The sequence below is a fragment of the Orbicella franksi genome, chromosome 8 (assembly GCF_964199315.1).
Source record: "Orbicella franksi chromosome 8, jaOrbFran1.1, whole genome shotgun sequence".
Taxonomy (NCBI): Eukaryota; Metazoa; Cnidaria; class Anthozoa; order Scleractinia; family Merulinidae; genus Orbicella; species Orbicella franksi.
The window spans coordinates 30,849,224-30,875,179 of NC_138152.1; the positions used below are offsets into that span (position 1 = coordinate 30,849,224).

Genomic DNA, 25,956 nt, shown 5'->3' on the forward strand with positions numbered 1-25,956 from the left:
GGTACTCTGCATGCCAACGCTTCCAAAATCCATTTACAAGCTTCTGGTGATACTGAAAACGTTTGGTGAGGGCTCTTGAGGTCTGTTCTGAAACATGAGTGTCTTTAGTCGGACACGCTTGAAGATTCCTGCCAATCAAAATCTGTGCAGGGGTAATCACACTAGTCATCAGGGTCTGCACCAAGGTAAGTAAGAGGACGACTGTTCAGCTGTGCTTCAATTTCAGCTAAAATAGTAGTTAACTGCTCGGCATCCAACATTGCTTTGGCAAATAGTTTCTTCAGTGGCGTCTTGACACTCTTTACAAGACGTTCATAAAAGCCACCCCACCATGGGGCTTTTTCCACAATGAACTTCCACTGAATCTTCTTTTCAGACAAAGCACTTTGGGTCTGGTCTGATTCCAATACTCTCCAACATCGCTGTAGCTCCTTGTTAGCAGCCTTAAAAGTTTTTGCATTATCTGACCAAATAATGCTGCACATTCCTCTTCTTGCAATCATCCGTCTAAGAGCAAGGAGAAATCGCTCAGTTGTCATATCACATACCAACTCCAAGTGTATTGCACGGGTAACTGCACATGTAAATAAACAGATATAGACTTTTTCACCACTGTCTTTCAAATACAAAGGACCAGCAAAGTCTAGACCCACGTTAGTGAACGGTGGTGCAGGCTTAATTCTGTCTTCAGGAAGTGGTGCCATCTGCTGACCAAAGGGTTTTGTTTGGTAATGGCGACAAATTAGACAGTTCCTTAGTGTCTGACGGACGGTCGATCGTCCCTTGATCACCCAAAATCTCTGTCGCAAAAGTGACAAAGTGTGTTCAACTCCAGCATGTAGTTCACGGCTGTGAATATCATCAATTAACAACTTAACAACAGGATGGTTAGAAGGCAGGATAATAGGATGTTTCTCCTCTTCTGGCAACAGTGACTTGTGAATTCTTCCTCCAACACGAAGAAAATGACTAGTCGGACACATAAACGGGTTTAAATTGGCAAGGTTGCTGTCCTTCACTGGACCATGCTGTTTACATGACGCAATTTCTTCAGGAAAACCTGCTTCTTGTACATGAGATATCAACCATTCTTCTGCATTTTGTATCTCTAAACCAGTTAAAGGGCTGTCAATTCTTTCCTCTTCTTTCACTCTTGAGTTGCTAACGAATCTTCTGATCCAAGCAACAGTTCTTAGCAAGCGACTATACTTGCTGAATCTTGTGAAGTCAATAAACGGCTCTTTGGGTTGCACAACACAACTGACACTAGCTTTACTCTTCCTCTCTGGGTTAACAATTTCACTGGAGGGTTTTGACCTTAAATCCTCGGGCCAATCTTTTTCGGACTCTTGCAACCAAGAGGATCCTTTCCACCACAAATGACTCTCTCGTAACTGACTTGCAGATAGACCTCGGGTAGGTAGATCGGCTGGGTTCTGCGGTCCTGGACAATACCTCCAAACACTGGGATCCAGCAACGACTGAATTTCAATAACACGATTAGCAACAAATGGTTTCCACTGTGAGGCTGCTCCTCTAATCCAGTGTAACGTTGAAGAATTGTCTGTCCAACAAACAATGCGGCTAATGGGACAATCTATTGCACCTTTGACATAGGTGCAAAGTCTAGCAGTAATTACAGCAGCCATCAACTCTAAGCGCGGTAGGGTAATCTTCCTTACAGGAGCCACTTGGGTCTTGGACATCACAAGACTGGTAGATACCCTTCCATCTTCACAAACAACTCTCAGATAAACTGCAGAGGCATAAGCAACTTCTGACGCATCACCAAATGCGTGTAGCTCTACTTTGGGGTTCTGACCTAATGGCAAATCAGTGTAACATCTAGAAATTTGAAGGTGTCCAAGTTCAGAAATCTCTTGAACCCACTGATTCCATTTCGATGAGACTTCCATGGGAATTTCCTCATCCCATCCAACACCCTTGGTCCACAAGCTTTGAAGAATTAATTTTGACCTCACTGAAAAGGGTGCGATTAGACCAATCGGATCAAATATCTTTGCTGCTAAAGACGCCACCTTTCTTTTAGTGTACACTGTCTTTGATCTCGACTTAACAATGTCCACATCAATTGTAAAGACAAGGTTGTCAGTAAGTGTATTCCACTTTAATCCTAATGCTTTTGTGATTGGATGTGCTTCTGCTAGATCACTTTCCAGGCTGACAAGACTAACTGCTGCTCTGTCCCTCTCTGGTATGGCCTCCATAAGCTCAGATGAATTGCTTGACCATTTTGTCAAATTAAAGGCAGCTTTCTGCATAAGCTCAGTAGCACTTCGCTGTAATTTCAGCGTTTCCTGCACATTGTCTCTCCCTGAAGCAAAGTCATCAACATAAGTGTTCCTCAAGATTTCATTTGATGCAACAGGGAATGTTTCTTTACACCTTTTCACATGCTCTTGAATAGTGCCAATGGCAAGAAACGGACTGGAAACAACTCCAAATGTGACCCTTGTCATTCTGTAAATCTTAGGCGTGGCCTTGGGGTCCAAATCTCTCCACAGATACCGGTGTAAATCTCTGTCTTCTTCTTTTAACCGAATCTGCAAGAACATCTCTATGTCACCCATGATACCAACATAATTCTTTCGAAAACGCAGAAGAATTCCGACCATATCTGGCTGTAATGCTGGGCCTGGCTCTAAGCAGCTGTTCAGAGAGACACCATTGCTATCTTTCGCTGATGCATCAAACACAACTCTTGTCTTGGTTGTCTGCTTGTCTTCCCTGATGATCGCATGATGAGGGAGATAGAACACCGGACGCCCATCTGTTGGTGTAATTTCATCACAAGGTACTTCTTCAGCAACACCGTTCTCAACATACTTGTTAATCGCTTCTCTGTACGATGCAGCTTTCACTGGCTCATGGAGCAGCTTCTTTTCTAGATTGTACAACCTACTTTCCGCTTGCCGGTAATTATCTTTCAATGAAATGCAATCTTCCTTCCATGGTAAGGATACTTCATAGCGACCATCATTGTATGTTAGTGTCTCTTTAAACTTCTTCAAGACCACATCTTCTGCATGAGTAGTAGAAATTGAACTTTCAGCAAGTCTGACACCAATGGACTCCAAATCCCAGAACTTTTGAAGTGTTTCATTCAATTGTTCTTCAACACTAATTTGAACATTCATAGACACAGTGCATTCTTGGCCATGACCACCTGTTGGCCCACAGAAGACCCAACCCAAAGTTGTGCGAACTGCAACTGGCTCACGGGAACCCCCTTTTACAATGTCTCTTGTCACAAAGGAATAATAGAAATCCAAGCCAATAAGCACATCAATCTCTTGTTCCTCTCTAGGGAATTCTTCAGGAAATGCTATGTTTCGAAGGTGACACCATCTTGTTGGATGAATATCCACAGCTTCAGCTGGCCGGCATATTACTGGTGTAGTAAGTGCCTCAATACATTGAGGCTGTCCAGATTTGTCAATAGGTGCCACAGTAAACGCAGTTCTCTTCCGCAAAGTGCTCTTGGTGGCCTCTCCACCAAATCCAGAAACAGCAATTTTGACACTCTTCCCATCAAGACCAAGCTCATCAATTACACTCTGCCGAACAAACGACGTTTGAGAACCAGGATCAAAGAAACATCTCACAACTTTTGAACACCCATTTGATCCACACAAAATAGCTGGTATGGTCTGCAGGATCACTTTTCCACCTGAGCTCACTGCAACAGAATTTGCCACAACTGAGGACAGCAAAGCAGGACCTGACGACGAGGGTAGTAATTCCGGGGCTGATTCCACCTTGACTTCTTCCAAGGGAGGACGAGCTGAATCCTGATGCAGGAGACTGTGATGTCTACCTTGGCAATGCTTGCATGGAGGTCTCTGGCACACTTCGGCTCTATGACCAGGTTCAAGGCATCGGAAACACAGGCCTTTAGACGTTGCTTTTCTGAATCTTTCTTTCACAGGTAATGACAGAAAAGTGACACATGACTTCAAACCATGGTTTTTGTAGCAAATGACACACTTGCCCTCTTGCGTTGCCGCACATAATGCAGAGGTGGATAATTTTTGTGACCGGTTAAACTTGAAACGGTTTTCACGATTTCCAAGATTTTCCTTTGCCGGAGCTTTGGAATCAAGAGAAGGAGGCTGTGAAGACTCTTTAGCTCTTATCAATTGCTCCAAGAAAGTAAACAGTATTTTCACTTCCACACAGTCCTGTTTAGCTTTCTCCTCATTAAGCTCCAATTCCCATTTTTCCACAACTTTTTTTGGCAGCTTGTCAACTATTAGAGGCACAAGAACTGGAGCCAAAGTTTCAGAATTAAACTTTTCACCAAAGGACTCAACAGAGCGAACGTGACCTATCACTTCATCGTAGAATTTACGCATGGAGGTTGCATCATCAGAGCTCAAACGTGGCAAATGGATCAAGGATCTTACATGTGCATCAAGTATTAACCTTGCATGCCCGAATCTTTCCTTCAAGATTTCCAAAACTGGCTTGTAATTCGCTTGTACCACTGCAAAACCTTTCACCGCTTCAGCAGCCGAACCCTTTAGCGATCTCATCAAGTACTCTAATTTTTGGACATCTGCCAACGACGGATTGTCAACCACTGAAACTTTTATCGACTGATAATAGGGTTGCCAGCTCAAAACATTTCCGTCAAAGGTTGGTAGATTAATCTTGGGTAGCTTAACTTGTACTTGAGAGGACGACTGGGATACGGGTGGATTGCTTCCTAACGATTGTGCTTCGGGAACTTGTTTACTTGCCAAATAACTTGTCATTTTGGCCATGCTTTCAATTACACGCGCTTCGTATTCATTATGGCTCTCACATTCCGCCTCGATCTCTTCATCCTCTAACATTGTGCACATCGTGGCTTGCACTTCCTGCAAGTCACTCCACTTACTTGCGACATTATCTTTCAACACTTGAACTCGTGCATAATTATCTTGTTGTGACAGGGCTTCGTCGATTAACTTCAACGTGTCTGTGACAGATTTTCTCAGGAATTTTCTCTTTTTCTTGATAGCTTCTAAATCTTTCGACATTTTGAAAGACCACAAGTTTTACTAACCTCATATAATCGCAACAATTACAGGTCTGCACATTCACAGAAGTTCCTCTCGTTCAAAGTGCTGATGCAATACACATGTGGTTTGTTTGGCGCCAAATCGCCGATATGCGAAAACCAACTTCTTCGCAGTAATAAACGGATCCAACTCTCCTTTTGCTCGACCAATCGTCGAAACTGTTTCTCCAAATCCAATATCCGGCTCGAAGGACCATGAAAATGAATGATTTATTCCATAAACGCAACAAAATTTATAACAATATTCATCTGCTTTTCGACCCGAACGTCCAGCTCACGTTTCTTCGTTTACAACATGTCATCACTCGGACCTAGTCTCCACTCGGTAAATAGGCAACGCGCCTTACACAAAATGAACACAAAATTTCAGTTCGGAACAGTTGGAAAACGAGAGCTCTAGGAGTAACCATTTTGAAATAACAAAGGAAATAACCGAATTCTGCCCATCCGGTTTCACTGCACAGTCTGCATCTATGGCACATGCTTGAAATGATTGCTCCCAGAGCTCTCATTTTCCGACCGCTGGTCAAGGGGAACGAAGACTCTGGGAATGAGATTGTATGTGCCCCAGATAAAAATCTCTATTTATGTATTTTGATTTACAATTTTGATGGAATGTAACATAAACTTCATGAATGGCAGACGAGGATTATCTAGTCAGATCATTTGAGGAGAGTTCTTGTCAAACAGTTATCACTCAATTTGATCTAGTTTTTCTATTGATTCTATTAAAAAAGGAATATTCAATTCCTGGTACCAACACTTTTCAGGGAACAGAAGGTGTAAGGCAAACTGGCGTCACTGCATTCGGTTATGTTTTGTTGCATTCTGTTGTACCTTTTGTGTAATGAAGATTTTAATTTTTATTCTTATTTTATTTAAAATACAATATTGTAAGAAATATACTCAAAATATAGAAACGATATCAAAGAACTATTATATGTGTATTATGGCGTGTTCAGTTTATAAGTCTTCATGCTATAAGATCAAATGTTATAAAATGATGTATGACTATTAAATTATTATCAATAATATACAGATTATCAGAATTGTATATACATAAAACATCCCCCATATCTAATGTAATGTTGAGTTCTTGATGGGGAAAAGGTCTCTTCTCTGTTCATACATGTTTATAAGTATTTTGAATGTATGATATATTTTTTGTTTGTGTCTCTAAATTAGTTATGTTAGACATAAGAGTGAAGTTCTGGTTCAATTTGTGTTGTCTTCAAATGAAACAAGTTATTTTTTTACTAAGAAACATGACTGACCAGTAGCTCAATTATTTTTTTCTATTTTCCCTGTTCATTGGTATTACAGGCATATAACTTTATGGTATGAAAAAAAAAATAGCAGACTGTATTCTTGAATGATTCTTTGAATTTTGCAACACCTTCAAAGTAATTTATGAAGAGAATCAAAACTTACTATCAACGCTTAAAATGAGAAACTATGATATTCTATTTCAAAGGTAGCTCAATACTAACAATATCTAAATTTTGTCAAAGTATTGTGTCAACCTTGTAAAGGGCTACACTTTTAGTTATGAACAACATTAACACCTAACATCCTTATAGCATAAAATGTAATTTATGTTGTGTGTGTTTTTGAGTGACTTCATTATCCCTTAGAAAGGTGCCTAACTAAAAATTCAAACAAGCTGTTTATGAATATGGTCTTTATAGAGTTAAAATTAAAATGAAGCTTTCTCCCAAAAATACTAGAAACTTGATTATTCTGTTATTTTTTATCTTAATGCAGTGGAAAAAAATAAAAATCCATAAGATTATGTTTAAAGGACAGCGTTTGCTCTGTTACTTCTTTGGTATAATTTCATGTCTCAATGTCTCCAACTAACAGATTATGGCAGCCCCAGGATGGGTTTTAGCAATTAAGTCTTAACACATTGAATTCATGATTTGTTAAAATGAAGTCAGGGCTGCCACAGGTCAGGCAGGAAATGGTTGAGAAAAAAATTCTTCGAGGTCAGTGAATCTCATTTTGAGCCAGGGAAAATTGATTTAATTTTTGAAGTAAAGTCAGGGAAAATTGAAATAATTAATGGCTGATATTTAAAATTCCATTGAAGGCTGGAAGAAACATTTGTGGTCACCGTGATCTCAACGATATTTGAGTGGAAATCTTTCAAACCGAAACACCCAGCCCACCAGAACCCACGATTCCTCAAAATCTTGGAACACAGTAGGCTTCAACTGAAATGTGTTAGCACGCATTACGAACCTAGCTTTCCCAACTTACTGTACTCAATAAAATTGGTATACCGTAAATCCTCGAATTAGAAAAAGAGGGCGCTTATTCGAGGGGAGCGCTTAATCGAGGGGGGCACTTGTTTAATTTTTCCCAAATGGTGGCCTGACATGATCATTTTTTTCAATACACCATCTGCGCCCTATCGACATAAAAAGCTGATCCTAAAGTTTAAATCGCGGCACCGTTAGTACTTAACGTGTTCACAAACTGAAACAGTGTACAAATCCAATACTACATGGCGAAAACTATACATCCTTTGTTGTCTCAGTACTCGTCCACAAAATGGGGGGAGGGGAAGGGGCGCTTATTTCAAATTTTGGCCGATAGGAGGGGCGCTTATTCAAAGGGGGCGCTTATTCGAGTGGGGGGCGCTAATACAAGGATTTACGATATTTCAAAGAACTAAAAACTCTGCACAATCGGGTTAGGTTGAATCACGCCATTCCCATTTCTTTCTGAAAACTTTGAGTATGTCGTACAAACTACGTGTGGCTGGGAGCAAATCGCCAATTTCCTAGGCAAAAAGGTGTTCAAAGCGAAACAAAAACTTCCAATGTAAGCACACAATAGAAACAAGTCTAAGCAATTAAAAGCAACTGTTTTATTGTTGTTTGAGTGTTGCCGAGGTGATGTTTACTTCGCTACGCAGGATTTTACTCAAAGACCCGTGAAATGACGTCACAGCACAGGTGCTGCGCGACAGAAACCCATATTTCTTTGCGTTATTCTGGCGAGATTTGCGTTAGATTTTTATCGATTTCCTTTTAATTCTGCTGCCACGAACCGATCTCTGAAGCTTCCCGGCAAGAAATATTTGTGGTTGTAAGGAACTGATTTGGATTTGACTCTGGCTGTTGGGAATTTTATCTTGTTTATAAAAGCGGACTCCAGTCGTATCGATCTACTCGTTTCTTGTGGTTTGATCTAAGCTAAATGTTTTGGGGTTTGGAACTTTGAGGTTTGATTCTGTGACCTCCTGTCAAGATGAGTGAGACGACATCTTCTGGAAAAGTCGAAGAGGATGAACCAAACCCGACCGATTCCATCGCAGAAGAAGGACCAGCCGGTCAAGTTCGCGTTTTGAAGAAGGGAAAGAAGAAGGGCAAAGGGAAAAAGCGTAGAGAATCCGTGGAGTCTAAAGACGAAGAAGGCGACGACGAGGAATTTAGTACTTCTCGTAAGAAGAAAGGAAAGAAAAAAGCAGCTCCTAAAACGAGTGTTTCCACCGACATTCAGCCAGAAGTTGAAGCTACAAGCGAGAGTAAACAGTTAGAGGCTGCTGTCACTGTAGATGAAACACCGAAAGAGACTGTCATAGAGATACAGGGAGAAGACAAACGGCAAGAGGAACTGGAGGAAATTGTTGTAAAAAAGGAATCGACGTTGATCGAAGGGGACAACGTAGTTCAAGAAGAAGGAGACTCCGGCGAGGGTAGCGGGGAAGAGAAGAAAGATATAGAACAAGAGAAAGTTGGCGAAGAAGAAGCGAAGGAGAAGGAGGTTGCAGAGGTTGTGTCTGAAGTGGAAGGCGCTACTGTGCGTAGAAGAGCAACTCTGTCTGATTTAAGAAGTGAGAGTGTGGACAAAGGTGATGGAGAACAAGCTGTATCTACAACTGCAGGATCAGAGGTATTAATTTCTCCTGTATAAAGTTGTCTAATGAGTGATTCACTTGTAACAATCACAGTCCGATCTGTGTTAGACAATCTTTATTTCTCTTATCGCAAATCACACATTAATGCATTCTGATGTGCTCCTAGCAACTGCTCTCTACACTCTCGCCCCTGCAATACAGACATCTGATTAAGGTTAAGGTAAAACATATATTCAGTCAGCGGGGGACCTCTTGAAATTATGACATGGAGAGGCTTGAAATTCAGATTAGGGACACACTGTAGTTCACCAACCCCCTCTCCCCTCCAAATAGGGTCTCATTACACTTCTTCAGTGGGGAAGTTGAAAAAAAAAATCCATTCCAAATTTCAAGGGAGTGGTGGATTTCAAAAACCAAAATACTTGAAGGAAAGTGTAAAATTCAAATGGAATTTCTGGAGGGGTGGGAGAATTTGAACTAAAATACCTTCTGTGGGTACTGGTGGGGAGGGAAGAAGGAGTGGGGATTTTTTTTCCTGGTGTAACATTTTGTGCATTTTCTTGTGTGCTTCCTTGATTATATTTCAAAAAAAATTCTTCTTGCAACTGAATGTCAGATTTTCATTTACTCCAGGAGCTTGAGGCTGTGAAAGAAGAAGGAAGTGTAGCACAAAAAATTGATGTTACATCAGAGGACAAACAGAGCACTGAAGATGAAAAAGACAGAGATACAAAGGAGGATACAAACATTGTTGGTGACGATGGAACAGCTCCTGAACAAAAACAACTTGAAGAGAAACCTGATGGAACAAATGTTGATAAATGGGAGGAGAAACCTGACGTGGTTGCTATAGAGATGACTGACAGTGTAGAACATGTTGCAGTGCCTGTGGAGGAGGAGGCCAAAACTGAGAATGTAGAGAGTGGGGAGGGAGAAATCAAAACTGAAAGTAAAGAGGGTGAGGAGGGAGAAATCAAATCTGAGAGTACTGAGGGAGGGGAGGGAGAACCTAGCCTGGAGGGAACTTTGCCACTGACTAGTGAGGCTATAGTTACAAATGAAACAGAGACTGGCACGCATTACTCCAAGTACGAGATAGATGATGAGCTGCCGTGGGCAATGTATCGTTCAATGGATAGTCCTCCCCAGAGGACCCCTGTTGAGGAAGATGAGGACTGGCCAGCATCAGATGAGGAAGAGGATTATGGTAAGTTGTTTGAAAGCGTTCTTTTCCTTTTGGCTTATTTTTGTGTTTGTTAAAATTCGTACAAGTCATGTAGTCTTCAATTTTTGGGTTACCGGTAACTTTCAGTATAGAGGCTATTGGTCAGTGTTTACAGACAGTACCACCTTTTCTAGTACACACTTTTTTGTAAACAAATTGCACCTTATACAGTGTACTTATTTGCAGTGTTTTACTGTAGATGGTAACATGGTTAATAGAGGGAACTGGTAATGAAGTGTGGCAAACATCAAAGGAGCAAACAAAGATGCCAAGATTTATGTTGCAAGGTCCATGACCATGTACAATCTTTTGTTTTGTGCTTTTACAGTATGCATGAATTATGTAGCCAATGTGTTTCTCTTGGTTAGTTCCTCAGTATGGAATAAACAACTGTTGCAAAGCGAGCAAAAACATACAACAAAGAACTTTGTTGGGTTTCATAACCATTCCACTCTATTAACTATGGTGGTGATTTAAATCTTGTACTTGTCTATACTCTTACCTAACTGAGCTACATTGGGATTCTCTCAACTATCCCCTGATGTGTGAAACACGTATTCGCTATCAAAGGGAGGCACCATCATCAAACAGCATTGACAGGGTGGCCAACCTCATACTCAGAGTCTTTGTTCCCCTTTACCAGTGGCCAGGAAATGAGCAGCCCTGGAAAGATTCAATTTGAAGTCAGAAAATATGGAACTTCTGGTTAAATTGTGCATGCCTACATATAGCTGACAAACACGTGGCTCAGTCTAGATGTTAATATTTTGCTGCACCCATTTCCATTGTTTTGTTAAAATCAATCAATATCGAGCCTGTAACGAAACTCTTGAGAGTGGCTTGTTTTGTCAAGTTTGCACAGAAAGGAACAAAGATTTGAGGAATAAGATTGACAGGTTGCAAGAAAGCCATGGGTTTGGTTATAGTATTGTGTCATTGTTTTTTTTTTTATATTAGCTCCTCCCAAGAATGAGGACCTTCCAGACCTGGACATGCTGATGGGAACATTAGAAGGTGGGGAGTCTGAGCTGGAGACGACTGCATCACCACCACCTCTTGTACTCCCTGAGGAAAAACATGCAAAACAGCGCCGTATCGAGGAACTCAAGCAGGGCCTGGCTAACGAGCCAATTGACCTTTATGATGAAGATTTTGAGAAAAGGATGGAAGAGGAAATCCTCATGGTTGGGAATATTTCATTAGAGATGGTTCAGGTACAACTTGTATAATTATAGTTTTGTTTTATTCTCTAGTTGGGCAGATCTACAGTCCAGACCACAAGGTTTAGATGCACGCTTTCTTTTTCTAAATCTAATTTTTGTCCAGTCTTACATGTAAGATGACCTTCAGTTATGTGAACAGAAATCACCCTTCCAAGGTCCGTCACCTCACCCTCTGAATACTGCTAAAGTTTATAAGCTGTGCAAGATGTGTGAGACATATTTGATGTGTGGTGCTACACAGTGCAGTAAAGGTGCTGGAGCTGACTGATCATTCATGGTCACTAAGGGTGATTTGCAGCTAAATTCTCCACACCATATCCTTAGATAATCAACATACAGGCTATGAGAATCATGGAAATGATTAAATCAGGGACATTGTTTAATAATTGTTGTTGTTTATCAATTTGTCCAAAGTTGTTCTATAGTAAGAATTGTATAGAGACTATGATAGGGACTTGCTATGTTTATGCTGGAACTTTGAGTAGTACATGTAAGCTAGAACAAAGCTCTGCTTGCAAGGCTTATGCAATGTTTGTTTTTCTTCCATCTGTGTAGGAAGAGGAACGACGTCTGCGAGATGAGCATATTGCATACCAACAACAGCAGGCCAAGGTACAACGTGAGAGGCAGGAAGATATATTAATGAGAGAAGCTAAAGCTCGGAAAGAAGTCATGAGGGTGATGAGGGAAAAACGCAAGCGTCTGCAGCAAAGAGAGGTAGGCTTGACAAAAACTGAATCATTTGTTTACTGTGAGATAACATTAGATAAGCCTACTGATAAGCCCTGTTAGTCAATATGATGGTAGATCTGAACTGGTCAGCTGTGAGTGTTAGCATTGTTAGTTTAAATTATTGCATGATGGTAATGTGAAAATTTATATTGTGGATTGAATGAGTGAAGTGAAGAGAAAGAAGTGTCTTGAACATTTTCACAACATACAATGTATATAAGACAAATGAATATTTTTTACCATGTACTTAGACATGCATGTAGCTTCAAACTTTCCATCTACAACTTTTTGCATTTTTTATAGCATTTTATCTTTGAGATTTTCCGTGGATTTTATATTCTACTTTTGTTGGAAATTCTTAGGATCTTATGATGCAGCAAGATCGACTGATACAGAACAGGATCCACCGAGCATTCCGCAGAGCAGAGGAACAGTTGCTGAAAGCACTGACAGCTAGGAAAGGGGAAGTAAAGGTGAGAGTGCTGAGTAATTGCCAGACAAAGAGAGCTCAATTTGTTTCAATTTCAAATTGAGTAGGGAAATAAATTTGTGGTAAGTTTAACTTGATTTAAGGCTTCCTCTACACTATGCCGGAGGAATTTGAAAATGGAGGTTTCACTGCGTAGACACATCAAAATTAAGGTTTTATGTCCACACTACGCTGGAAGAATTTTAAAATACAACAGTCAGCAGTCATTTTGGGTTTGTGTTTGAGGAAAACTCAGGGAAATCACATGATTATTGTGAAGCCCCCACTCGAGGGCAAGGAACTAAGCTTGGTTTTCGAAAAAGCTCCATTTTCAAAAGGTTTTTCATCCACACAAAAACGAATTGCCAACATTTTCAAATTCCTCTGGTTTGAAGAGCATTTCCAAATGCTCCGTTTTCATGATGAATTAGTTTGGATGGTAGGCTTAACTGTAGAAATAAAGCTGTGTTTTCAAATTTCTCTGGCATAGTGTGGACACTGCCTAAAACTGGATTTTATGGTTAATGTGAACTTGCCTTATTTTTCAAAGCCTTTGATTGACGTTAATGTTTTTCTCCAGGCAATGTATGGAGATTTGATGCTGGCTGATGGTCAATATGGTGGAAGCAAAGGACGTCGCTGGAAAGTAGATTGGAACAGAACGCCACAGCCAATCCAAATCAAGCTCAAGTGTCTACGAGGTGTCAAGGACAAGTTACCAGGTTGAAACACATTTCTGCTGCTGTCTAACATTGACTAATATCATTCAAAGTGACATCTGTATCTCCATGCACTTAAGATCAGAGGATTGTATTTATTTGTAACGCTTATAAGATTGACACTTAAAATACACTGTATAGCAATCTGGATGAAGTTTAGTTACAGTAAATTTACCTATGATATATATCTTAGGTTTCAGATAGATTGTAAATCTTTATGAGTTCATTAGCACATTAGATCCTTTGATAAATGACCCCACAAGCTTTGTACATGTAGCTTTGAAAACTATCGTTTTAAAATAAAGGTTGATTTTATTTCTCCTTATCTATACAGTCGAGCAGACAGGTCAGGAGAATTTAGCAGTGATCTCCAAAGAGAAATTCTCACTTTTGATATGTGAACAAATTCTCTCAACTAGTTCTATAACAGATGGTTACGAATTTGTTAGGAGAGTTTGTATGATATCACTCAGCAAGCTTCTCACCAGAAGGGTGTCTGATAGAAAGTTGGGAAGACAAAAATCTTTGTAAGACATTAACTTTTCAAGGCCTAGCTAAATGTCTCCAGCATTGATTTGGCTGCATCATGAGATAATTTTTGTTCTTCCTGTCTTTCTCCAGGTGGTCGTTATGTTCTTATGGTGTCTCTGTATGATCGTCTTGGCGGCCATGTTCTCAAATGGTCAAATCTAAAAGGTCAGCAGTGGGGTGGGGCGACATTGCCACTTCAACATGACGGAGAGTTCTTTAATATAGAAATCAAGGTGGGTCTGCTTAAAATGTAGTGTGTTTTAATAACATGTGACATGCTAGCAAAACCAGCAAGGAATTATGTGGCTTCCTCTCTAAATACTGTATCTTATTATTTACTGGATTGTTAATTTTTTATCAATAATCACATTTCTTACTGCTCTCTGTTTCCAGATTGACCAAAGTGTGTTTACAGTATGTCCATCCAGGCCTGGTGTTCGCCCCGGCATGATCCTGGTCTTTGAGCTGTTTATCCTCAGGGGGAGTGTTACAGCCACAGACAGGGTGGTAGGGTGGGGATGTTTTCCCATTTGTGATGGAGAGTTCAACATTGTTGATGGAAAGTGAGTACATTTCAGTTCAAAGCCTTTGCTTGACGGGAAGTTTCATTTTATGACAGAACTGCATTTCCTACATTTACTTAACCAACTGTTTTAATATTGATTTCAGGTACAAAGCCCCTTTTCTTCGAGGAGACATGGATCCCACCATTGACAAACATGAGAAGATTGAGGAACTGATGGCTGATGATTTAGAAAACTGGTTGTGCAACCTGTACTTTGAGATTGTCAAACTTCCTCGGTAAGACACATAAAAACAGATTAACAGCTTGATTGTTTTCGAAGTGTTTAAACAACACTAGCAGAAAATTGACCGAGGGAAATTACTAAAATGTATTTATGCCATGAGAATTTATGGTTCGGATACAAAATTCAAAAAATAGAATTCAGGCTATAAAATGTTCAGGTAAATCACTTATGTGAAAACCTACTTCTTGGTGTTGAAAACCTGCGAAGAGAACTCTAAATGTGACTGCGGCGCTTAGTCATGTGACTTCTAGCGGTTTGCCATTTGAGGTTTCCACTGAAAACCTTGGAGCTAAATGTCACTATTGCCTCTATTAAACCTGACCTGAATCCCGCCCAGGGGATATACATTGTAGCAATACTCCTGGTTACTTCAACCTGAGGAAAGTAGACATCTGCAAAAATGTTGCTAAGTGTTTAATGGCTTATTTAGCATGTTTTATTATATGGCTTGTGTTTGTAGCTACTATAATGCACACTCTGATTGGCTAATTCTAGGGCAACTTAATTATTCTTCTGTAATACCCACAGTTCGATTACAGTCCTGCAAAAATAAAGCAAAAAGCCATATAATGAACAACTTATTAATCTTGAACATTCAGTCTTTCTGGGAACATCTCAAACCTTTGCTTTGCCATCTTGACCTCGCTATTGCTTGGTCAATACGGCAAGGTCTTGCTTTAAAACCTCACTCTCAGTTATTAAGTAGTTAGTAAAACAGTGCTGTTATTTTTGTCTAGGTATATGGCAGGCCAGAAGGAGTATGAAGTTGAACTGCAGTTTACGTCAGGGATTCTCAGCTATCCATCACGTACAAACATTGATGAAGAGAACATTGATGGTGAGGAGCCCATCTTTGGTTCAAGGATGGATCTCAAGTCCCCATCTCCCTCCAGCAGCCGGCGTGGTAGTAGAATCAGTATGGTGGGGTGAGTATGTGAATATCTTCACCTTTACTCATTACTGTATTTCACTGTGCAATAATAATATTCTGCTGTCTAAAGATAATCAATTGGAAATTGATGACTGTTGGAGGCTTAGTGGACAAAGGGCACTCAGTCCTTGAGGCAGTTGCAGCAATGAATATTTAGTTACAAGCGTTGTTTTAAACAAATAGATTCCATGTTGCATACATACATACATACATACATACATACATACATACATACATACATACACTTTATTTCAACTTGAATTATCGGAGTAGCTCTATTGAGCTAATATCTTTGAGAAAGAAAAAATACGTAAATCAATTAAATGTTATGGTGCATCTGTTCAGTAATGGATCACGGATGACATCAAAATGTGGTAAGAACATATTATGTCAGAGTGGCACACAAGCTGTTAAGTGAGTGTGTTGCTGATGTTGATATCACATTTTGATGTCTTCTATTACTGAATGGACACATTGCAACATGGAATCTTTCTGTTTTATGTAATAGGAACCAAAAAAAAGGTTAATGACATCATGTATGCATCTGTCCTCCAGTAGATCATAAGTACATATGACAACCAATCAAAATGCAAGGATAATTTGACATATTATAAAAAATATTATATTGTGCTGTGCCAAAAGAAAACCACAGATCTCTCAGTTGATAGATTTCTATATTCTTGTACATATTCTGTCTGTATTGAGATTTTTCGTTGACTTGGATCATTTTCAGGTCTAGTTTCTTTGGAAGCACTGCTGCTATTGATACAGCTGTTGAAGAGAAAGAGGGCATGGGTTCTACTCACAATCTTCAGGTGGAGGTCCCAGATGTCAGAAGAACAGTGAGTGAGAATTTGGGTTCATAATATGTGATCTCTGTACACCTGCCTTGAAGAATATTCTCTCGGTTTAATGGGATACAGGTCATTTTTGGGAAAAATTAATGAGATAAGGGATATTTTGAACACGTATCTTGGGATATTGAGTAGGAAAATTGCTAATTTTTGAAATTGGAGTTAATGGGATGCGGGATGGTTAGGCCTTGTGACTGTGAGAATATTCTCTCTTTTATCTCTTAAAGTTTAAGTTATAGAGTTACTGTTACTGCTACTGTCTTAGGATCTTTAACAATGAAAGAGAACACCTGATCGTTTAAGGGGCAATGCCAGATATTTAAGTATCAGTTGACAAGATAGAAGGCATATTTCTAGCAAGATGTTTGCCGTTAAATTGTTTCACATAATTATGTCATGCAAATGAGGGAAACTGAAATATGAAATGTTTGAGTTTTGTTAAATACTGCACTGAAAATATGAACTATGGATTGTTCAGGAAGAAATGGATTGTGAGGTGAAAAAATTCAGTTGCCATTTTGTTCAAGTTTTTTCCTGTGTCTTGGAAAAAATTGCTCAGAACTCATTATGGTTTGTTCTCTGTCAGTACTTTAAGAGCATAATTTATGTATTAATTTTCTAATAGCAATTAAGCACTTAGTCAAATATTATGTACAGTTTTAATCCAAAGTTGCATCATTATTGCAGGGTTTCTCGTTATTTAGCTATGATACATGTATCTGCTTCCTCCTTGTGCCTTTGTTTAAAAACGAGTCGTGGTGCAAAACCTTTCTTGTGAAAAAAAGATTGATTTGCCTGAAAATGAACCTGTAGGCGGAACTCATTTTCTTATGGATAGTTTTGCACGAAGACTCGTTTTGACAGAGAGGTGTCAATGTCCTAATTTTCCCATTTTGCAAACCATATCCGTCCTAGCCATCGTTATTCATCCTCAATTTCTATTGAGTTCCTGTCATTTGTCTAGTACTGTTTGGGTTTCTTGTTATCTAGCTATGATTTCATCACTTTCTCATGGGTTCCTGTGTTTTGTCCAGAATTGCCCTACTCAGTCGTCCTGTTATCTTAGGAATGTTTCGTGTCCTATTTGCTGGAAGAACTGTAGAAGCGTGGCGTGAAGTTAAATACCAATCGTTTTTTTTCCTTCGTCTTTTCAGTCTCTCACAGTTCCTGATCCAAACTTAAGACAGCGCCGCACTTCAAACGTGGACCTGCGTCGCGGGTCAGCAGTGTCCCAGAGACGGGCATCCCGTCCCGTTACCATGCACATGTCCCGCAAAGCGGTAGAGATCGACGCGTCAAGCGAAGGCAGCGGAACAGATTACTCGGATGATGAAGTTCTTATGTTGAAAAAAGATGACGGATTTAGGCCAGTTAAAGGCCAACCAGGAATGTACTACAAGGTGGGTGACAGTCTGTGCTATTTTTATATTCAAACTGGGAACAACTTTCGGGAATACTCGTGGGTGTTAAAGCTATTCTTGATTGGACAATGTGATTCGGAAACTCTTCGGTTCTTCGAAGAAAGATTTGCTATAACAAGCTGTGCTTTTCTGTCGACCTACTCGTGACATGGCAGGAGACTTCCAGAGAATTTATTAGCTTAGTAACATTTAACTAGTAATTGCTGTCTTTCCGCCTGCCGTGGACACTGAGAATTTGAAGAATTACTCTAGACACGTCTTAATGTTGGTTTTCGCATTGCGTAGCCATGTAAAAACCGAGTTAATATGAGCGATGCATACGTCAAAGAAATCACGTCATAAATTGCTCTTGCAATAATGTACTCTGATTGGCTGAGAAGTTTGGAAAGCCAACATAAAGACGCCCGAAATCCAAACAAGGCACTTCGGAACAGTTTCGTTGCGTATGCAGTTTACAGCATGAGTGGTAATTGTCTTAGTGCTCAAATTTTTTTTTTCATTCCAGAAACATTTGAACAATCCAGTGGACGTTCACGCCAAGAAAATGTTTACCATGCTACCAAAGACCCCTCTGATGACACGAAAGAAAAAGAGAAAGAAGTTAACACACTTGGAAGAACTAGAAGAGCACACATTTACTGTACAGTGAGTATCTGTCGGTTGGCGGGAAAACCTGGCGCTGGCTGCCTGTTTCTGTGCAGCCGCCAAAAAAGGCGGGAAAAGGTTTTGGCAAATGTGTACAAACGCGGGAGCAGGACTAATTTGCTAATCAGCCAATCAGCTTTCCCTAGGGCGGGAAAATGACTGACTTTGTTAGTCGCTTTACATTCGAAAAAAGGCGGGAAATTTTCCTGGCTTTAAGCGTTGTGCGGTTGTTGTAAAACAGATAAAAGGCGCGAAATTTTTGAGAGTGACAGCATAGTAGGAACGTCACTATTTTTTGAATCGAAAATCCAAAATAAAAGGTCTTATGTACTCGTTGTTTGAATTTGGCCTTATTTTTCGTTTTCTTGTTCTTAACTATAGGCCTCCTTGGTCTAATAAGGGGCACATTCCTCACTATGGCCGAGAGAAGATGCAATATGTGGGCCGTCAACTGATGGCTGAGCTGGGTCTCTCTCAGTGGCGCTCCCGTGAGTTTTGGGCCATGTTACTGCTTATTGCCTTCACCTGGTGGATTCGTCTGTACACTCATTATGGCGGACAGTGGATTTTCCTTCAAGCTCTGCAAGTTCCCGTCAGCAAGTAAGTCCAAATGCTTGTTGGTAGTAAAAAAGTTCGATATAGTTATACAAGCTGTCGGTCTGTCGGTCTTCCTATGCGCTCGGACGGCTTTTTTTTGCCGACCACGGCCGTTGGGGCGTGATGGCGATCATTTTACATTCTGCACTCTCATTGGCCGATTCGAAACACTGGCCACGCACAATGAGTGGACTGTCTTACAGTTCTTCTTCTTATTGTAAGTATCTTATTGGCAATTTTGAGATGTAATTTCTGACGGCACGATGGCGAGGTCTTGACTATTGATCTCATTCGTTGTTATCAAAATTATATTTTTTATAAGAATTACTTAATTCTTGCATTAATTTTTTATTAACTGTATTAATTATTTATCTATTAATTATAGTTATTTTATGTATCTTATTAGTACACGACCCCACAAGCTTGTTAGCTTTGACGTCTTTTATCGTGTATAAATAAAGGTTGTATGTATGTATGTATGTATGCGGGGTTTCATGGGTCGGTTAGGGGCAATTTAGGCTTTTGGCGGGAGATTTAGCTCATTCAAGGTCAGTAAGCCTTCCTCCACTTTTTTTTTCTAGCTTTTGTTACAACAGCTTGTCGTCAAATTGTGAAATGTTCTACATGTAGCTTATCGATTTTGTACCCTTTCCTTGGGGTCTTGTACTGATGTATTAGATGAGGAATACGTTTCCACATATTTTTTGGCCACATATAAAGGGATTTTTTTTAGTGGTTTTTCGTATCTGGCGTACCACAGGTTCTAATTGTCAAAACCAATAGTTGTTAGGGTAAGGACAAGGGTACAGATTATCTTATAAGACGGAATACATCTGCATCAGGTGACTGACTGACTGTGGCATCCTCAATAAACTATTCACATTGAATGTCTCGTGTTGTGCAGTCAGAATTTGTATTTTATGTCACGACAGTGTCATGATGTTTGGAGAGCTTATGATAACTGACACACCTTACAGCATATGTTTGTTCTTGTTTACTAGTTCTAAAACAATCTTTGTCTTTGTTTACACTAGGTATGAATTCCAAGCCTACACAGTGAATCTGAACTATCAAAGCACGCTGCTGAACACAGTAGAAGAGATCAGTATGGTAGTTATAGGACCGTTCTTCAACATCGTCCTGTTCTGTTTGCTGGTGATCTTCTCCTGGGCTATTCAGAGGCTTTTTGGAACTTCTCCTAACATCTTCTCTCGTTTTATTATGGCGTATGGCATCAATGTATTGCTTGATCCTATTTGGATTCTGATCGTTGATTCTGCACTCATGAGGTCAGTATATAGGAGGATCTTTGTTTACAATATTCGCCTCATTAGCATAAGCGATACAGTTTCTGATGGAGCTATAAAAACATTAGTTCTTAATATTGAAAGGGTACAGCACGATTAACTGTCCTGAGGAATCTGAACCCGATGTATTGAATACTTTTCGTGCGACGCGGGTTTGAAACTGTAAGTTTTACAAAGAATGTATGAGCTCATTGGCGCTTTTGCCATCCAAAATTTTGCACTTCTTGAAAGCTAGTTTCTCCTCGAGTATTACACCCAGAGAGCCAAAATTTACACCAAATACTTAATTTCACAAGCTCTTTAAATGTTTGTAGCGCAAAGTGGACTGTTAACGAGGAAAAATGTAAACAATGACGTCAGCAAAGGTTCGCGTATTTAACAAGTCAACCACGTATAGTTTTATGGCGTTATTTCTGTAGTCTATGAAACAATTAGATTATGAGCTCGAGATTTTTGTCACGCATATTAATCGAGAGGGAATAATCTAATTGTTTTAATCGTTCAAAGCATAAACAACAAGACAGGTTCATGACGCTTCGAGAACGCAAAGAAGCGGCCGCCATTCTTTTGACAACCGCACACTGCTAGGCTACTCACTATCTACGATTAGTATAAATCGACTAGCGTTCTATCACGAATGCCGTTCTCTGATCGGCCACGCTACTCGCTATCTGTGATAGATAGTGAGTAGCGTAACAGTGGGCCCTTGTTAACAAAATGACGTCCGCTTCTTGGCGTTTTCGAAGTGTCTGGGAAGAGGATTGAGATAAAGGTTTGAACGACTACTAGATTTATACTAAAACAATTAGATTCTTCGCTCTCGATTTCCACGCGTGATAGAAATCTCGAGCTCATAATCCAATTGTTTAATAGATGGCAAGGAGCGTAGCCAACAATGGAACGGCATTCGTGATAGAACGCTAGTAGCCTAAACTGAACGAGTTTAGAATCGAAAAAATGTGGTCAATTTAGTTTTTGAAGAAAATCTCAGCTCCAGGAAGTCACTGAAATCATGTCGCTAGGTTAAAACCGTCCTAATTTAGAGCTAAATTCTCCATAGATTATGGCTGTAAATTTTTATAAAACAGTAAGGAGAATTTGCATGTGTTGTAGGTTTCTGAACGTGGGAGGCGACGTCCCTATAGGAGACGCCTTCAAACTCTATTGGCATTTCTTCCGGTTTGACGGTAATGGCGCCGTGGGAATCGTTCTGACAATCTTCCTGTATGTCGTGACTCTCTTCACTGCTTCATCTGTACTCTACATGTACTTCCTGCGTCTGCACAACAATGGCCGACTGATGGACGTGTATCACCGCCTTCATGCAAGGGAAGATGAGTTCTTCATTCCGTACGACCTGGAAATTTCCAACGTGGAGCTGAGTTATGTGGCCAAAAAGGCTGAACAATGGCGAGGAGAAGAGGGGGAAAGAAGGAAAGTTGCTGTTTATGATTACATTTGGGAAGAAGAGCAGGTTTGTGTCTTGCTTGACCTGTTTAGCTTGAGGTAACAGATACATAGTATTTTTGCGTCATCCAAGAGAGGTCTGAACCCGAAAATTCCATACTGATGACGTAGCCCTAGACGGTTCTGTGATTGGTTGTAAATTGGTTTTGAATTTTCGCGCGCAAATAATAACCTATCAGAAACGTTACACGGGTCTCTGTAGTTTTACGTCATCAAACTTAACTCTCGTACATGAAACCATCAGAAATAGCAATTTGTTGTCGCTTGAACAAAACTACTTTGTAGTTTTTGTGTTCCTTGTGGGCTGTTAATTATTTAACAGTCTTGAACTTTCCATTTTGATTTTTCCGATGACCAGACACGTTCCGTGGTGGGAACATGGGAGTTTGAGACCGGCTAAGTCTTAACTGTCTCCAGAAATTACAAAGTTTGTTCATTTTCTCGGGGCTTCACTGATAAACCATTGCTTTAGCACGTTTCTGCTTCCTTGGAACACTGTGCTTTAAGTAGTGTTAAATAACTGATGTCTCTCATGGACTGATGTCAGTGTCATGTGTTGATAACACGCCATGTTATCATCTCAATGTATCCTTTGACATGGTCTGACCCAGTTCTTTGCGTGATAGATTGACGAGTCTGATATGGGAGCTTCAGACCGAAAGAAGACTGGGCACCGTGAGATCACGAGTCACGTGTCTATACACACGATTCACTTGGATGGATTGAGAGAGCTCTATAGGCACTTCCTTAGGCTTCCTGACGGCGCTATTGTCGAGGTATGGAAATGTTTCTTTGTTGTTAACCTGTCTCTGTCTTTTGCCCTTGTACTATAAGAAATGAATAAAGGCACGCTGGCTGACTGATTGACTGACTGACTGTCTGACCAACTGACCCACTGACCGACTGACTAACCGACAGATTGACCGATCGACTGACTCACTGACCAGCTGACTGACTGGCTGACCAACCGACTGACTGACTGACTGACTGACTGACGAACTCATGACTGACTGTCTGATGGGCTGACTGATGGACTGACAGACTGACGGATGACTGATTGACTGACTGACTGACTGACGAACTCATGACTGACTGACAGACTGTCTGACAGACTGACTGATGGACTGACGGATGGACTGACGGATGACTGATTGACTGATAAATGACTGTCTGTCTGTTTGTTTGACAGACAGACAGACAGACAGACACAGTCAGACAGATGACTGCTTCCCCTGCAGATCGATCGACTGACTGATGAATTCATTGATCAGTAGATAGATTCGACTTGGCATGAAGTTATGGATTCCTCTACGAAGCTTAAGATGTTAGGGTGTGTTCCTTTGGGGTGATCTGGATCAGGATCAGTGATCCAAGGTCACTTGGATCATGGTGCATCAAAGGAACCGATGAATCTGTGACCAGAGTGGATTCGTCGGTTCCTTTGATGCACCATGATCCGAGTGATCTTGGATGACTGATCCGGATCCGGATCACCCCAAAGGAACGCACCCTTAATCGACGTATCATATTCTCCTCTTCTTCCCTTATTAGGTATTTGGTGAAATGGGCGTGGCCGGCATGGATGAGAGCATCAAGCAAGCGCTTATTAAAGGAACCACGTACCAGTCCATGGACAGTGCAAGAGGCTCACGGGCGAGTCTAAGAGCGAGGTCCCGGGCCGGGTCAGGAATCAGCGAGTCATCTCTTCGGAGACCTTCAGTGATGTTAGAAGTTCCCAAGACTGCGCGATCTCCTTCGCCCGTGTAGGACTGGGTGGACGCGACAAGGCAATAGTATCTTAGATGCTGTAAAGAAGTTAGCATATTACTGTACCGCAAACTGCCGCTTATAAGCCCTGGGACTATGCAACTTCGTTACAGTTTTTAGATGGGCTTATAAACGGAGGAGCTTATATCCGTGGGGGGCTTAAAACCGAAATATAAAAACTGTTTCTAAACGAGCTATAACTGCACATGTTGATCGAAATAGGTGTTTCATTTACTGGTAACTAAGCTTTAAAACATGATAATAAAACAAATTCAAAGAAGGAAAGCTAGAGGGGCGTTTATAACCGGTGGTAGTTTTTGGTTTACAAGTACATGGGCCCATAACCGGGGGGACTTTTCAGCGGCAGTTTACGGTAACTGTATTACTATGTGCTATCTCTAAAAAAGTTTATTTTTGTATCGGAAACGAAAAGGACAAATGGAAAGACACCAAACTCTTAGGCGTCACAAGAGATTCATTAACAAGTACAACAACAAATGATAAAAGGCAAACGCTATACTTTAATGTCGTTGTCAAGCAGACAAATATCAGGATCAAGAAAATCATCGAAAACGAGATATTATCTTGATAAGCTACCAGATTCTCCAAACTAACATTAAGGAAAATGTAGATACATTTGCTAGAGGAATTTAATATTTCGACTTTTGAAAGCAAATCATAATCAATTTGCAGTGTAAGTTGGACACACTATTTCAACATATTTCAATCTAATCATAGTTAACAGAGAGAAATGGTTAAGAAGCCCGGTAAACATCAAGAAAAGCAAACAAAGAGCCTAAGATTTATGTTGGAGGGTCCTTGACCCTGCACATCTTTTGTTTTATGCTCATTGACTATGCACGAATTACATAATCGCAATGCTTCTATTGGTTAGTTGTATGAGCACACATAACCACCTATATTATTTTGCCAGGTTTTGTGCAGGATCAACTCCCAAAATAACCAACAAAAACATAGAACAAAGAACTTTATCAGGTTTCGTAACCATTTCCCTCTATTAACTATGCTCTAAGCTTGTGTTTCCATATTAAGCGCTTTTAGATCACTGCAATCAAAAGAAGTTATTGTTAATCCAGATTGACCATCGCTAGCGCGTGATGGCTTGACGAGTCTTTGATCGATAGAAGTTTCGATGCTTCTCAATTTCTTCAAAGCATTTTCTAGCCTAGCCTCAACCTTTAAATTCACCCAACTGTTTCCATATATTTTCTTAGACATCTCTTGAGAGAATTTACGCTTTAATGAAACGTTTTAATGCACGATCTTCCAATCGAAGAAGAGGAAAGAGAGTGACTTATCTTTTGTCCTCTTCTTCATGAAAGCCACGCGCAGAGCGAGTCGTTCGCGCGCGCAAGACGCGCGTTTTCGTTTAGATAGACTGTGATCGTGAAAGATGATTGCAGTTCCAAAACTATTTTTTTACATGTGTAGATTTACCTCTGATATTTTTTTACTACTAGCTAAGCGTTTTACTTTAAAATAGCTTGGAAAATGATTTAAGTTATTTTCACTCTTGCCGGCCAGGGATCCTTGTAAATAAGTTTTCGCATATCCTTGTTTGAGAGTATTTAATGTTATTTACGTTTACAAGGCCTTTGTAAAGTATTTATCTTTAGCATCGTTATTTACTTTGAAAGTTTTTTCTGTTTCTCTTTATAAAGAAATGGGTTCATATGTAGGTGAATCTTTTGGCAGATAACCAAACACTTTCCTTTTTTTCTTTTTAAAGATATAAAGGTAGTAATTTTAGACTTACTTCAAGCAAACAATTCGAAGCAGAACATATAACCGACGGAATACGCGGGAAAATATGTAGCCGCTCATTGCAAAGCGCGGGAAAACACACGGGAAAACATGTAACCTTGGTAACTAGTCTTAACCGATACAAATCTCGTGTGAGCTCAGCACGATTGATTCTCATTTTGCCATCTGATTGGCTGAAAATACAGCAGCTTCAATCGCATAGGTTAAAACAGGACTTTGCGCTTAGCAAACGCCAATAACCTTAGTTTCTTAGGGTTTTATTGTAAATAGTTATTTTTATGTATGAGAAATTATTACTAGTTAGTAAGAGTAGGATTTTGTTAAATTAAAAAAACGCAACATTCGTTACTGTACTGTTAATTAGATTTGATTTTTTTAAAATTTGATTTCGTAATTTTCTACAATAAATATTGCAAAACAAATCTGGTAATTTTCGTCATGAGTTTTTGTTAGCGTTCTGAAAGAACCAGCATCATAAATGACCCTATTTAAGTGCCTAAGAGTAAGCCTCTTCACAGAT

At 40.0% G+C, this 25,956-nt stretch overlaps 2 protein-coding genes across 2 annotated transcripts; one reads left to right on the top strand and one right to left on the bottom strand.

Annotated features, from left to right (window-relative positions):
- Nucleotides 1-161: 161 nt before the first annotated feature.
- Nucleotides 162-5,045, bottom strand: LOC145494346 (uncharacterized). The gene has a single exon (XM_081473787.1). It carries the CDS (start codon nt 5,043-5,045, stop codon nt 162-164), a length of 4,884 nt encoding a protein of 1,627 aa, XP_081329913.1.
- A 2,484-nt stretch (nt 5,046-7,529) lies between these two features.
- LOC145494891 (uncharacterized) lies at nt 7,530-25,858 on the top strand. Its single transcript, XM_081474446.1, has 18 exons — nt 7,530-8,989; nt 9,588-10,161; nt 11,137-11,393; nt 11,958-12,119; nt 12,497-12,607; nt 13,184-13,325; nt 13,944-14,086; nt 14,247-14,416; nt 14,523-14,654; nt 15,400-15,588; nt 16,327-16,435; nt 17,602-17,847; nt 18,374-18,513; nt 18,895-19,113; nt 20,145-20,399; nt 21,531-21,891; nt 22,511-22,660; nt 23,436-25,858. The coding sequence occupies exons 1-18, from the start codon at nt 8,345-8,347 to the stop codon at nt 23,649-23,651; spliced, it is 4,221 nt and encodes a 1,406-aa protein (XP_081330572.1). The 5' UTR covers nt 7,530-8,344; the 3' UTR covers nt 23,652-25,858.
- The last annotated feature ends 98 nt before the right edge of the window (nt 25,859-25,956 follow it).